At 35.0% G+C, this 12,367-nt stretch overlaps 1 protein-coding gene across 2 annotated transcripts in view; it reads right to left on the reverse strand.

Annotated features, from left to right (window-relative positions):
- Positions 1 to 12,367, reverse strand: part of SKAP2 (src kinase associated phosphoprotein 2) — a 112,395-nt gene that overhangs the window by 25,323 nt on the left and 74,705 nt on the right. For both annotated transcript variants that reach the window (XM_021385484.1, XM_021385485.1), the window contains 3 exons: positions 12,174 to 12,298; positions 11,202 to 11,265; positions 10,740 to 10,841 (listed from right to left, as the gene is read on the reverse strand). In XM_021385484.1, the coding sequence (XP_021241159.1) occupies positions 10,740 to 10,841; positions 11,202 to 11,265; positions 12,174 to 12,298 (291 nt within the window). The remainder of the gene's footprint in view (positions 1 to 10,739; positions 10,842 to 11,201; positions 11,266 to 12,173; positions 12,299 to 12,367) is intronic.

Here is a 12,367-nt window from a genome sequence, read left to right on the forward strand (position 1 = left end):
CATAGAAATAAGGGATGAGTTTTGCACTGACCTTTTTATTTTCTCATGAAGAAAGACCTGATAATAGTAATTCTTCTCAAGAGAAAAGATAAAGGTCATCACAAGCAAGTTCAACTGTGGATATATACACAATAATTATAATGAAGAATAAAAGAAATTACGGAGAGCCACTTCCAGAAAGTCATTAATTTTTTCCTGCATTTATATTCACAGCTAATAAGCATTTAAAATTAATTATTTCAGGAATTTATTTTCAGAAATCAAGCCTCCTAGAATTGTTTGATCCTGCATGCTGAGTGAACTGGTCTCAGTATGTTAAACTCAGAAAACTACAAAAAAATTGATGGGACAATCAAACAAGGTTTCATAAGCAACTTCAGAACCCAGCTCCCCTCAAAGTCCTTAAGTTTGACTAGGCACTTTTCAAAATATTACCTGTACTTTCTGATCAAGAGACTAGGTAACTTCCACACCCAAGCAGAAGGATCTCTGAAGGTAAGATTTTATGTCAGCTTCCAATAAAAGCATAGTCTTGGCTCCATTTCTAAAAATGTTCCAAAAGCCTCAAACTTGGCCTGTAAAATCCAGGCAATAGGTGTCTTACCTAAATCCATACTTAAACATTTAAAGAAGGAATCAAATATTTTAGGATTCTTCTCTTAATAAGCCTCAACTTCTGATGTTCTGATGTTCCTACATGCTCCTCATATTATTTAGTTAATTAACAAAAAGTGCTCCCTCACCTGCCACCTGCCCTCCTCTCCTTCAAATAAAAAAGTATTTGCAATTATTGGACAGAATGTGAATTTGTACCCCAAAGGGACAAAACAAACAATGTTGTTGAAGTTCATTCCACGGTTGTGTTGCAGGTTCGCAGGAATTTGCACTAGAAACTGCCTTCCTAAATACGTGTGCATGCACATAAGTCTGTTCTTATATATAAACATTGTAAAGATTTATGTGAATTCACTGTAACTAAATTGGTTTGTTCTCTTAACCCATAATAGCTCTTAGTTATGTAAATAGTTTAAGCGTTCAACATGACATTTTATAAACTTTTATTAATAAAATGTTTTGCTAAAATAAATGTGGTAGCTATTAAAATCTACATAGAAAATATAAATAGTTCCCTATATAAATACATCTACCAATCAAATATTCAATTAACTAATCTATACATTATAACTTTGTACTACAGTGTTATTTGACAACTATGTACAGGAGTTATAGTTCTCAGGCCTAAATTTATCTGCTACAGTGAAAGAAGTCTTTAGATGTCAAGTAAAGTTTCCCATACTCATTGATCAGCAGCAAGATTTAAATTTAAAAGTCATTTCTGAAAATTACATATCCCTAATTGTGACAAATGTGACTTGACATAATATTTACATACAGAATCATAAAGAAAGCATCTTATTTAAACCACATTATACCCTTTAATAATCTGCAGGGTTAAAGTATTCAAATTTATAGTCTGATTCCAGAAATGACTTTACTCCAAAAGGCACAGAAGACAAGGCATTTCAGCCTCGTTTGCTTTAGTGAGAGGAAACACAATACAGTTGTTGGCATGTTTCCACAAGAAAAGTCTGGCTCCCAGATGCTTCTCTAGTGACTCCTTTAAAATGTTCTACCAAGACATTTTTGTATTCTCTGTGTTGATCATTAAATGCACATGGACCAAAAAAAAAAAAAAAAAAAACCAACCAGCCTTCATCCTTTGGGTACTTTCATGAGAAGTAACAAACCCACACCACTGCCTCTTTTCACTGTTCATGGTGCATGCCACAAAATTCAGTTATGGCAAGTATGTTAATTTTTTTTCTCCAGCATAAACGATGAAATAAAGCAATTGTGAAACATGTTTGCTATGATTCACTAGTAAATAAAAACCAGAATAAATCAGAAATAAGTAGAAAAATATAGCAGTCACAGAGGCTGTTTACACAGTATTTGGGGGTAAGAGCTCCACATTCATTTCTACAAATGTTAACAAATACAGTCCCATTCCCATCCTCTCATACACTAGGACCAGAGTAGGATCAGCAGCTTTGGATGTCTGATGTCACCAGCCCTACATGGACCTCTGAAAGATAAGGGAGGATGGCAGGGATCTGAAAACAGTTCATAAACAGGAGACAAGTGCTCCCCAGCAGCTCACCACTTTACTGTGGGATTGGCATGCAGCTGGTTCTCAGAAAAAAACAGGCCTCTAGAGTCTCAGATTAGTTGAATTCTCTTGCAGCCAGTACTTTGGATTCTCCAGGCCTCATGCCAGAGACTCAACACAGTACCAAGTTGTAGCATACAAGCAGCCATTTGCTAAGCCTGAGCTAGGTGATTTAATCCAGAAACTGGTCTTATGATCCTTATGGAAATGATAACAAAATCATATCCATCTTGAAATGCTGCTTATTGAATTATCTGAAACCCCTACTCAATATTCAGTATTGGAAATACCTTGCCCCTTTAGAAATAAATTTGAGATAGGTATGAAAATAGATTCAATTAATGTATTTTGTGACAACTGAAGGGTAGATCTGCTTTGTACTAGAGGCTTCTCCATAGACAATAGCTTTGTCTTGACAGCAAGATTCCTTCCTTTTATTTCCCAGTTTTACTTATTGTTGCCTTCAGTTTTCAAGGACAGAATAATTGTTACAGCCAGGCCAAACCAAAGGGAGAAGCACTTGATATTTTTCCTTAAGTGTATTAAAAGTTCCCAGGCTCTTAAACTAGCTTTCATTAGAACATAAAAACTTTTTAGATGGAGGAAATTAAGATTTCTTAGGAAAAAGTAGACTGCAAAAAAGGACTGAAACAAAACATCCCCTGTGCGAACTGTGTTCTGGACAGGAGTATTTTCTTCCTATTTTGCTCTCTAGTCCAAATTTCACTGATTTGCAGCAGGCTCTCCCCAGCCTCTTCTGGCTTACTAAGACAATGACCTTTCCTTCAGTGCCAAAGCTCACCTGTATGTCTGCACCCTGCCACCTCTGGAGCTTCTCTCTCCCCACACTAGGGCATAGAAGACTGCTGCATCTTGCCCTCCTCACCTGGTTGATCCTGCTGACAATGTTCCTTTCCCAGAAGCAGACAACATGCTCCTTTCAAAGACAAGGAACCAGACCAGATAGTAGCTGCCAAGAAAGGCAGACAAGCAGCCCTTTCTTCTGTTGTTTTCCTTGTCTATGTGCTAGCTAAACATGACATCCATTACAAATGCAATACACTGTAACACGCAAGCAAAACAGGCAGACTTGCAATACAGTCAGCAAAATTCAAGAAGCTCTGGTTAATTAGCAGTATTTTTTGCCTCATTTCTCCATCTTGAGGAGAGTGGGTAGCACATAAAAAGTATACTGAGATAAAAAAAAATATACGGAGGGATTTATGCTTTCCAAAAGCTTACAAATTCAAATAAGAGAATTGTATTTACAGTAACAGAATGATTAAGTCAGCCTTTAAAGCCCACCTTGCTGGGTCTTATTTTAGAACCCAGTCATATAAATTATGGTTCTTTAATAGCTACCTCGTGGAAACCAGAAAAGTTGAGAAGCACTAGCCTGAGGCACCGTATAACCTCTGGTTGCTCTTGTTTCTCAAAAGACTCTGCCTAATGGTTTTAATAGCCTGATACGCAGTCATTCATCACAAATTCACAAAGTAAAGGTTCCTTGATCTATCTATATAGCATTCATCACAGTTATACTCAAGCAGTAGAGCAAGCCCAAATTTTCTATTTTCATAAATATACATAATACAATTGACATTTTACTTTGAACTTGCTAAACTACAGCAATTCCTCAAATTTATGGTTAATAAACTATCTCACATACCAAGACATTTCTTCTGAAGGCTCTGCATTAGAATTATTTCACTGCTGCCTAATTAGATAAAACCAGTGCCACCAAAAGAACTTCAGGTCCATAACCCATTGAAGACATGCATGCATAAACAAAGCTTTGCTCACATTTAACATGAACTCAACTGTCAGAAACACAGTCCTCATCAAAAAAGCTATGATACAAGTAAAATTACTTTGTGTGATTTTCTCTCACCAGGATGACAAGCTATTCTGAGACAGAATTCTATCTTTCAATAACAAACAACTTCTGTCACATGCTGTTCACATCAGATTCGTTTTACAGATCAATAGTGTCAAAAGTTGTTTAGCACTGGCACAAAGAAAACAATGTAAAAATGATTGATTGGTACTTGCAATAAAATAATCTTATTTCAATAAGTAAATTCCTTTCAATGAGATGTGTACTAATTAGTTTTTGAAAGTCTTCTTTAAGCATAGAATTGTGTGATTAAAAATACTTCCTTTTTACATATTATTAAGATATGCCTTCTAATTTTAAGCGAACAAGCTTCAAAATGCCAAAAGGAAATGAATATTTAACAATCCATTCCTAGGTTTTTTAATTTTTTATTTTATTATTATTATTGTCTGATTGGGTACTTTTCTGTTTGTTTTTGTTTTGTTTTTTAATTCTGAAATACAGAAGTAAAATTTAGCCTTTGATAACCTGAGACTTTGATAAACACAGCCTTTCTAACATGAATTCCCTTAACTTATTGTTAGAGTGGATCACAACTCAGGAAGGATACAACTGTTTTTCCCTCTTGTAAACTCTGAAGCCTGTGAAGTCTTGTATGCATTTCAATGAGAGGAAAATACCTAAACTTAACAGTACACATTTTCTATTTAGTATAGATACTGTAATTAACTGCTTTGAATTTCACAGCTGGCCACCATTCTTTCTATCATTCCAAAAAATATGATTCTATGATTCTATGAAAAAATGGAATATAGAAGATGCAATCTGAAATTCTGAAAATGCAGGCATAGAATAAGTGGTATTTTGGTTAAAAGGGAAAAGAAGAACAAATTTTTCTGCACCAGAAGTACATGACTAAACAAAGAACACTCTTTTCTAAGAGTATTTTTCAGCAGAAAATCCTCCCTCCTCAAGTCTAGCAAGTGCCTCTTACACGCAAATCAGCCTAAATTTGAATATTCAGTTATTATTCCATTTTTACCAGCTTCCTCACTTGGATGTTTGTGAATGTTTATGATATATTCAAATTGCATCAGACGCAGCAGAGTTCCTGACAGCTACAGGACACCTGTTATCCACAGACCAACAATATATATTCACTTTTCAAGAAACGCACAATAGTCTGTGAACCTTATTTTTTCTCTCAAAGACTTGCCACTTCCCACTCAAGGGACATCTTATTCTTTTCAGCTACACCAGATTGTCTTACCTCCTCTTTCATCACTGACACTTAACATCAATAGAAATAAAAGGTTCCCTCCTTAGATGTAGGATTACATTAATTGAAGATAAAGCCCAAGCTCTTGTGGCAAACAAAAGCTGAGATTCAGGTATCAGGTTCCCAAGCATCTTCTGGATGTGATATCTTCAAATACAAAAAGTTGTCCGGGTTCATAACTTATGTCTCATGATCACTGAGTATCAGCTGAAAGACACTTAGTATATATTAATTCCATTAGAGTACTGCCTCAAAACCCAGGGCGACAGAGAATTCAGACACAGCTCCAGTCCATCATAGTAGTTTAAATTCAGCAATATACAGTTGCAATAAAATGATTTCCAATGATTTCCATGTTTGGCATACAATCAAAGACACTTAGAAGACCTGAAATCCCAGTGATAATAACAAACAAACAAACAAACAAAAAAAACCCACAAAGGCAAAAAAAAAATCGTTGCTATTCCCTAACACCAATGTATCGTGTACATCTTTTTTTTTTTAACTGATCTTATATTATTTGAATATATTTTGATTTACAGTGAAGTAAGTAAGCCCCCTAGCACCTCCTCTTATTCTGGTACTGCATCTATCGGTAAGATACTATGGGCAAACATACCCAGTATATAAAAATAATGCAATGGTTAAACAAGAGAAAAATATTAACTTCTTAACAACACCAAGATCCAATCTTTGAAAAAATGGTTTTGAAGAATGACCATTCCTCACTGCTTTAAAAGGGAAAAAAAAAAAAAAAAAACACCTGTTTTTGGATATGAAAGATGCTTTAATGGAAATTATTCAAAACACTTTCAGTAATTACTTTTGAAACTCATCTTTAGATGAATCCTCAAGAATTCTGATATACTTTTCAGCTTCAAATATCCAAGATTCTACTTAGAGTTAGAAATCACATCATCTTCTAATAAAATACAGTTAGAATTCTTTTTGTGGGGAAAAAGAAAATATATATGTAGAAATAGCACAATAGTATTATATATGACTTTTGTGGAGAAGAAGTAAGGAATTCCAAAAATACTTTATAAACAACTGATGCCAGGAGGAATTTGGACAATATACCGGGATATATAATATACTATCTTAACAGCAATCCTCGCAAATAACATCTTAGATTCCATAATCACCTGTGTCTCTGCAGACTCAGACCTACTGCTCTGATTCACACTGATCCATTAACAGCTTCTTTGTTTTAGCTTACTGGTTTTGGGAACTGGTCATACATCCGGGATCAATACAGGGACTGCCAGACACCAAACAGACCTTGATGGTGATATATTAAAAACTCTGAAGCAAGCACAGGTCTTCTGAAAAAGTGCTTTCATTAACACATCGTTGTGAAATCTTCAATGCTAGCACCAAGAAGTCAATACATCTGACACTACGTTTAGAGGATGGAAATATTTGCTATGATCTTGTGTTTGTGAGTGACAGCTCAAGCTTACACTCAAACCTCACTAAATAATCATGACTTCCTTCTTCCCTAGAGATAAACCAGAGATCATGTTCTTGTCTTTTCCTGCCTTCGAGCTCATGAAAAGGTTACATCATCATATACACCATTTCCTTCTTCAAAGCTCAAATGATTGAGTAATAAGAGAAGATGAGGAGGACATTAAGGTATGCTATTTAGCTGCAGAGATTAACTGTTAAAAATTAAGACAACAAAGCTGCTTCAAGAGACAACCATGAGTCAGAGACAAGCTGATCATTCTCCATAACAAGTTAGAAGTAAGCTCTGAAACAACATCAATATAATTTTAAAGTTATTACTTTAAAATACTTCGTTTAAAATAAGCAACCACATAAAAAAGTGTTTCTTTGCGTAGCTCACTTTCTGTTGCATAAAACTTAAGACATTTGTTACCTTCCCCCGAGTTTTGCCTTGGTTACAGAGTTTCCCTAGCTAAGCTTTCAGCTACACTGCAAAACAGAATTACTGGCCAGATACTGCGGCTTGACCAAACTGTTTGGCAGAGGAATGACAGTGGGAGTTAAAAGACAAAGGCAAGCTTTTCAGTCCCATGATCCTTGTCCCAGTCAGAGACTGAACCAATCCCAAAATTTAATTTACAGCAAAGTAGGGACTGACGCAAGTTGTATTGGCTGGATTAGTTCCCCACAGCAATTCCCCCGGCTAGACAGCACTGAATTTCACTGTCCTCTTACCCAAATATTCTCTGCCTTATGGACAGGTTAAAATTAAATGACACAAAGCCAAGAATTTCTATTTGTGTTACACCACATCGCTTGGGATTTCCAACCTTACCAAGAAGCACCAAAGAGACGATCAAACCCTATCTTTAGGGTTTAGAATCATTTTACCGGAAGCCATACTGTACACATTGGAAAGTATTACTATTATGCAAGTTTGCAAGCAGAAAGAGAACTAAAAAAGATAACACAAGACTGAAAATTAATATAAGGATGAGAACTTACATTAAGACTGCTGTTCTCCTACTGTGCAAGACTGTTGTAGAAAGCACACAAACTGAGCTGATGTTTCAGAAAGGATCATGGTGGCGGGCAGTGGTTAGTATTACAAGTTCAGGTATGTGGTCCACACAGATGTGAGACCAATGAACGAAAGAGAGAAGGCCCTTAAAAATTATGTCACTAAGACCTCATGTTATTTTAAAAAAAATCAGTCTTCAGGAATAAGAGGTGACAGGTAAGAGATGACAACATCTTGAAAGATGACAACTTTCTCCTGACAAGCACAGCTCTGAAGGTTTTTTTTAAACATCACTAGACAAAGACTCCATGCATCCAGATATCAGTACACACATATATAACACGGTTTAATACTAGAGTTTGAGAAGTATTTTGTGTTACAGACAAGGAATCAGTTATATGGACTAAAATATATAACTGTCATGTCAAAATCATGTACAGTGTACTGAAGTAGAAAAGAAATAGCTAATTAAGCTATTTTAAGATCCCCAAATGTGTCTTCATTGACAATATTTTTATTTCTGTTCAACTATGTTTTCCATATGCACTTTTATTTAAAATAAAACAATGGTTTAGTTTGTTGGAGAAAGTATAAAGCTTCTTTTTTTTCCCCTAAAGAATCTCAGAAGGAAGATTTAAAAGTTGGAAAAGCTTTAGCAGTTCTGATGTTTTAAGCACCACATAAATAACCACAGTAAAATGCTCTGACTGAGAACCAGGCAAATGATGCTTCTATGGTAAACATGAATTTGTATGTGCCATTAAAGAAAAAAGTGATTTAACAAGAGTAATTTTTCCACCTCTCTTTGTACCCTCTCCAACTATCAGCCTATTTCTCCTGCCAGCAAGCAGTACAAATTGAATTCCATTGAAATCTCAGCTTTTAATAGTTAATATACTATTACAATTCTGGATACTGGTTCGAAGCTAGTGAGCTCCTGTCTGGAAAATTCATTTTTCTACACTGTCTATTGCTATACGAGAGGTGGGGGGAAGAACGCAATGTGGTGGCTAGTAAGTACTGCACCAGCCCATTCTGATTACTGCTACACTTCTTCAAAATGCTCTGGATTAGAAAGTAAGATAACAGCAGGGATAATGGATTTCCACTCTTTTACTATGAAAGGAAGAAAGAATACATTCACTTACCTGGGAAAACAAAAAGGGCAGTCAATGGGAATTAAAAGCCTACAGTCAACAAGACCTAATAAAGCCAGGTGAGACCAGAGTGGAGTATGCTCTTTTACCATCAGTTTAAGCGAACGGAATTACAGAAATCAAATAAGGCCTATTCCTGTGAGATCTGTCAACTAGCGCTTCACCCAATCCTCTTCAATATGTTATGGATAAAGAAGTGAAAGACTGATCTAGGGCAACAATATTAGTTGTTAATTATTAGTTATTATTAAAAACTAAGAAATATTAGTTTTTAATACCATTTAGGTAAATGACTTTTGAAGTACATTTATGGGAGAGAAAAATATAATCACTCAAAATCTATTGCACGTTTCTTTTTTTTTTCCTAGTTACACCAACATATCACAGCCAAAATTAGAGCTCCACTGTTCAAGGTAAGACAGTCCTTCCTGAAATGCTTACAATTAGAGAATGCACTCTTCTGAAGTGGTCACTGGTTGTTGGAAGGGAGTAAGTTAATTATTTTTTTTTTGTCATCTTCTATTGTTCTATAATGCTTAGATCCCACTAGAAGGCACTACTATCACCTTCTTTTGCCCCACACAATTGTTGTTCCTCTACCAATATTTAATGTGTTACTGCGATAAAACCTACTTCCTGTTTGACATTCAAACAAATGGATAAGTGATATCTCAGGAAATAAAGAAAAAAAATTGTATCAGGACACATGCAGACCTTCATTAATGAAAGTGTAAGCAAGCATAAAGGATCATCTTCTCTAAGAGCCTGAGCATCCAAAAAGCACTGCAATGTTCAGGTGCGTTACTCCTGCTATAAGATTAAGCCCTCTAATGTAGTTTTTATATTCACTGCAGAAGCTCTCCTACAATTTCCCAATTCTATGTAGTAGTTTTTTATTTTTTTTAGTAAGTCTCTCATGTTTTCTTCTCCCAGAATTCACTGAACCAACCTTAAAATGAAAATCAAGGCAAACTTTAAAATGTTTTTTTTTTTTTTTTTTTTTTGCCTCCAATGGACAGAATATTCAATCTAGCAGATAAATAAAGTTAGTCAACGTCATGTGACATTACTGGCTTTTTCTCTCACATTATTGCTGATAATTGCACTGCCTCAAACAGCAAGGGATGCGGAATGTTTTTTCATGAAAAGTGATTATTAATTGTCATATCACTTTAAATTATCATTTGTTAACTAATGGTAGCTGAATAATTGCTTCTTAAATAGCTTCTTAAAATATAAACAAGACGAAACACCTTCTTCCTACCACTTGAATACCTATAATCAATTCCAAAAGCTGTTCACACTAAAATCTTGTGTGTAACCATAGTTGTGCTGGAAGATGTGAAACAAAGCACGTCAGTACTCATGTTGTCTTTATTTACAGTTCATCTCCAGAGTCCCTTCAAGCCAACACATTGCTTTCTTCCAGGATTATAAGATGTGTATTAGACAGCAGCTGGAGTGATAGAGAACTTTTGCCTAATATAAATGCCAAAATGAATAAAGTAAAAAAATGATGGGCAAGTTGGTGGAAAAAGCTGTAAGGCAAGTCAATGTTTTAATTAAAAAAAATTACATAAGAATGTTAATGAGCCTAAAGTCCCTTGAGACCACTTTTACACTTCCTGCACTATTTTGATGCCCCTGCTAGAGAAAACTGAACTGTTCTCACTCAGATCTGGTTAAAGACATATCTAATGTCATAGAAAAAAATTGAAATCTGTATCTTATTCACCAGGTTGCTTAATCCACTCAGAGTTACCAAACTAGAAAGAAGACAAAATTGTCACAAGTCATAAGGTTTAAAAAAAAAATCTCAATACCTGGAAGTTCTTCATAAATGCTGTCATCTATTGGCTCACTGCTTGCATGTCCAACGTCATCATATTCCTCCTCTTCCTCAGGAATAGTATTAGATTCCATATCTGTGTAAAAGCAAAGTTAACGTTTCCTAGATAAGAAAACTAAATAAAAATTCATGCAAAATGAAAACATGATTTGTATTCTACAAGCTAGTTCTTAAGAAAATAAGCAGAATATACTTTATAACATTCATAAGGGAAGCTTTCAAGCTACATGGTATTCTTGGAAAGAAAAGCAAAAATATTGCACAAGGAGAAAAGTCATGTAAAAGCTACATAATGACTGAGAACCAAAAGTTGTTGTTCAAAACTTGTATAAGTGGTAATAAGCGATATACAAACATGACAAACCTGTTAATGGACAGAACTACCATCACTAAGCAGCACTGATAATAAAGGATATGGCTTTCCTGGCTGGCTTACCTTGAATTACAAATTTCACTTGCTGTACCCATTCCTCTGCTTCTTTGGGAGTGGCAGCTGTAAACTATAAATGTTTATTAATAACAAGTAGTAGTAATGACAAAAACGTAACTACAATTTCATTAGCAATAAAAAAAGGGCCTGTAGCATTCTCGTCACTTCCTCAAGAAACCATTAGTAATTCTTTTCATGTCTTCTGGTACTTTTCTTGCAAGGATGCTTCTTATAATGTAAAGCTAATTTTGACAAATTTACGTAATTGAAGGAGAGGATGATGGATTTGAAACTCTGATCAGCAGCTGGCAGCTGTGCAGAAAAAAAGCTGCTTCTCTTCATCAATGTCAAAGCCAGAACTGATGAACAAAATTTGCCCTTGACAATTAGAAGACACCCATGAATTTCTTTAGACTGCTGGGTACAGTTTTCTTAAAAATGTTCTTGTCAGACTCCAACACACTACCTGACAGCTTAATTAACTGGCTTTCAACTGCAATCTCAGATATTTAAAACTTATTAAACTTACATTCCATATTGATGTCTAGCTGATAGATCTCTGAATTGCACAGCTGATATGTGCCTTTATGCAGATATTCTTGGCAAAGCCATGACCAATACAATATGTATTTAACACTGATAGATATTTTGTTTAACTTTTTTCCACTACTTAATTCATCCAAGAAATAGTACAGACATACTATATAATAGACATTAAAATACTAACATTGAAACGACCAATAGATAAAGATGATAGATTTCCCTGTTCTTGTCCAAAATGATAGTATTTGAATGCATACATATATTTTTTTAATTAGATTTTTTTTTCCTAATATATGAATATATAGTATAAGCAAGCAAGGATTTCCTTTTTTCATTAAGATGTCAGTGCAAGTTGTTTTACTGAAATGTTAATTCGGTAACTGGAATTGTAACGGCTTTATCAATTTAATTTCAAGTTGACATAAAAAGTCCAACCTGATAAATGCGCTTATCAGGAGCGGATATTTCAAAACAGCAATCTTTCTTTGCATCCTTCCGAAGGCTATTATTCATTCTGATGGTGTAGCCCTCTAAGGCAAATTCACCTTTCTGTTGTTTGTCTGTTGGAGATAAAAAACAAAGTTAGAGCTTCATTTACAACAGTGAATGTAAGCGGCTCAGCAGGTTAT

This window comes from Numida meleagris, chromosome 2, assembly GCF_002078875.1.
Source record: "Numida meleagris isolate 19003 breed g44 Domestic line chromosome 2, NumMel1.0, whole genome shotgun sequence".
NCBI classification, from domain to species: Eukaryota; Metazoa; Chordata; class Aves; order Galliformes; family Numididae; genus Numida; species Numida meleagris.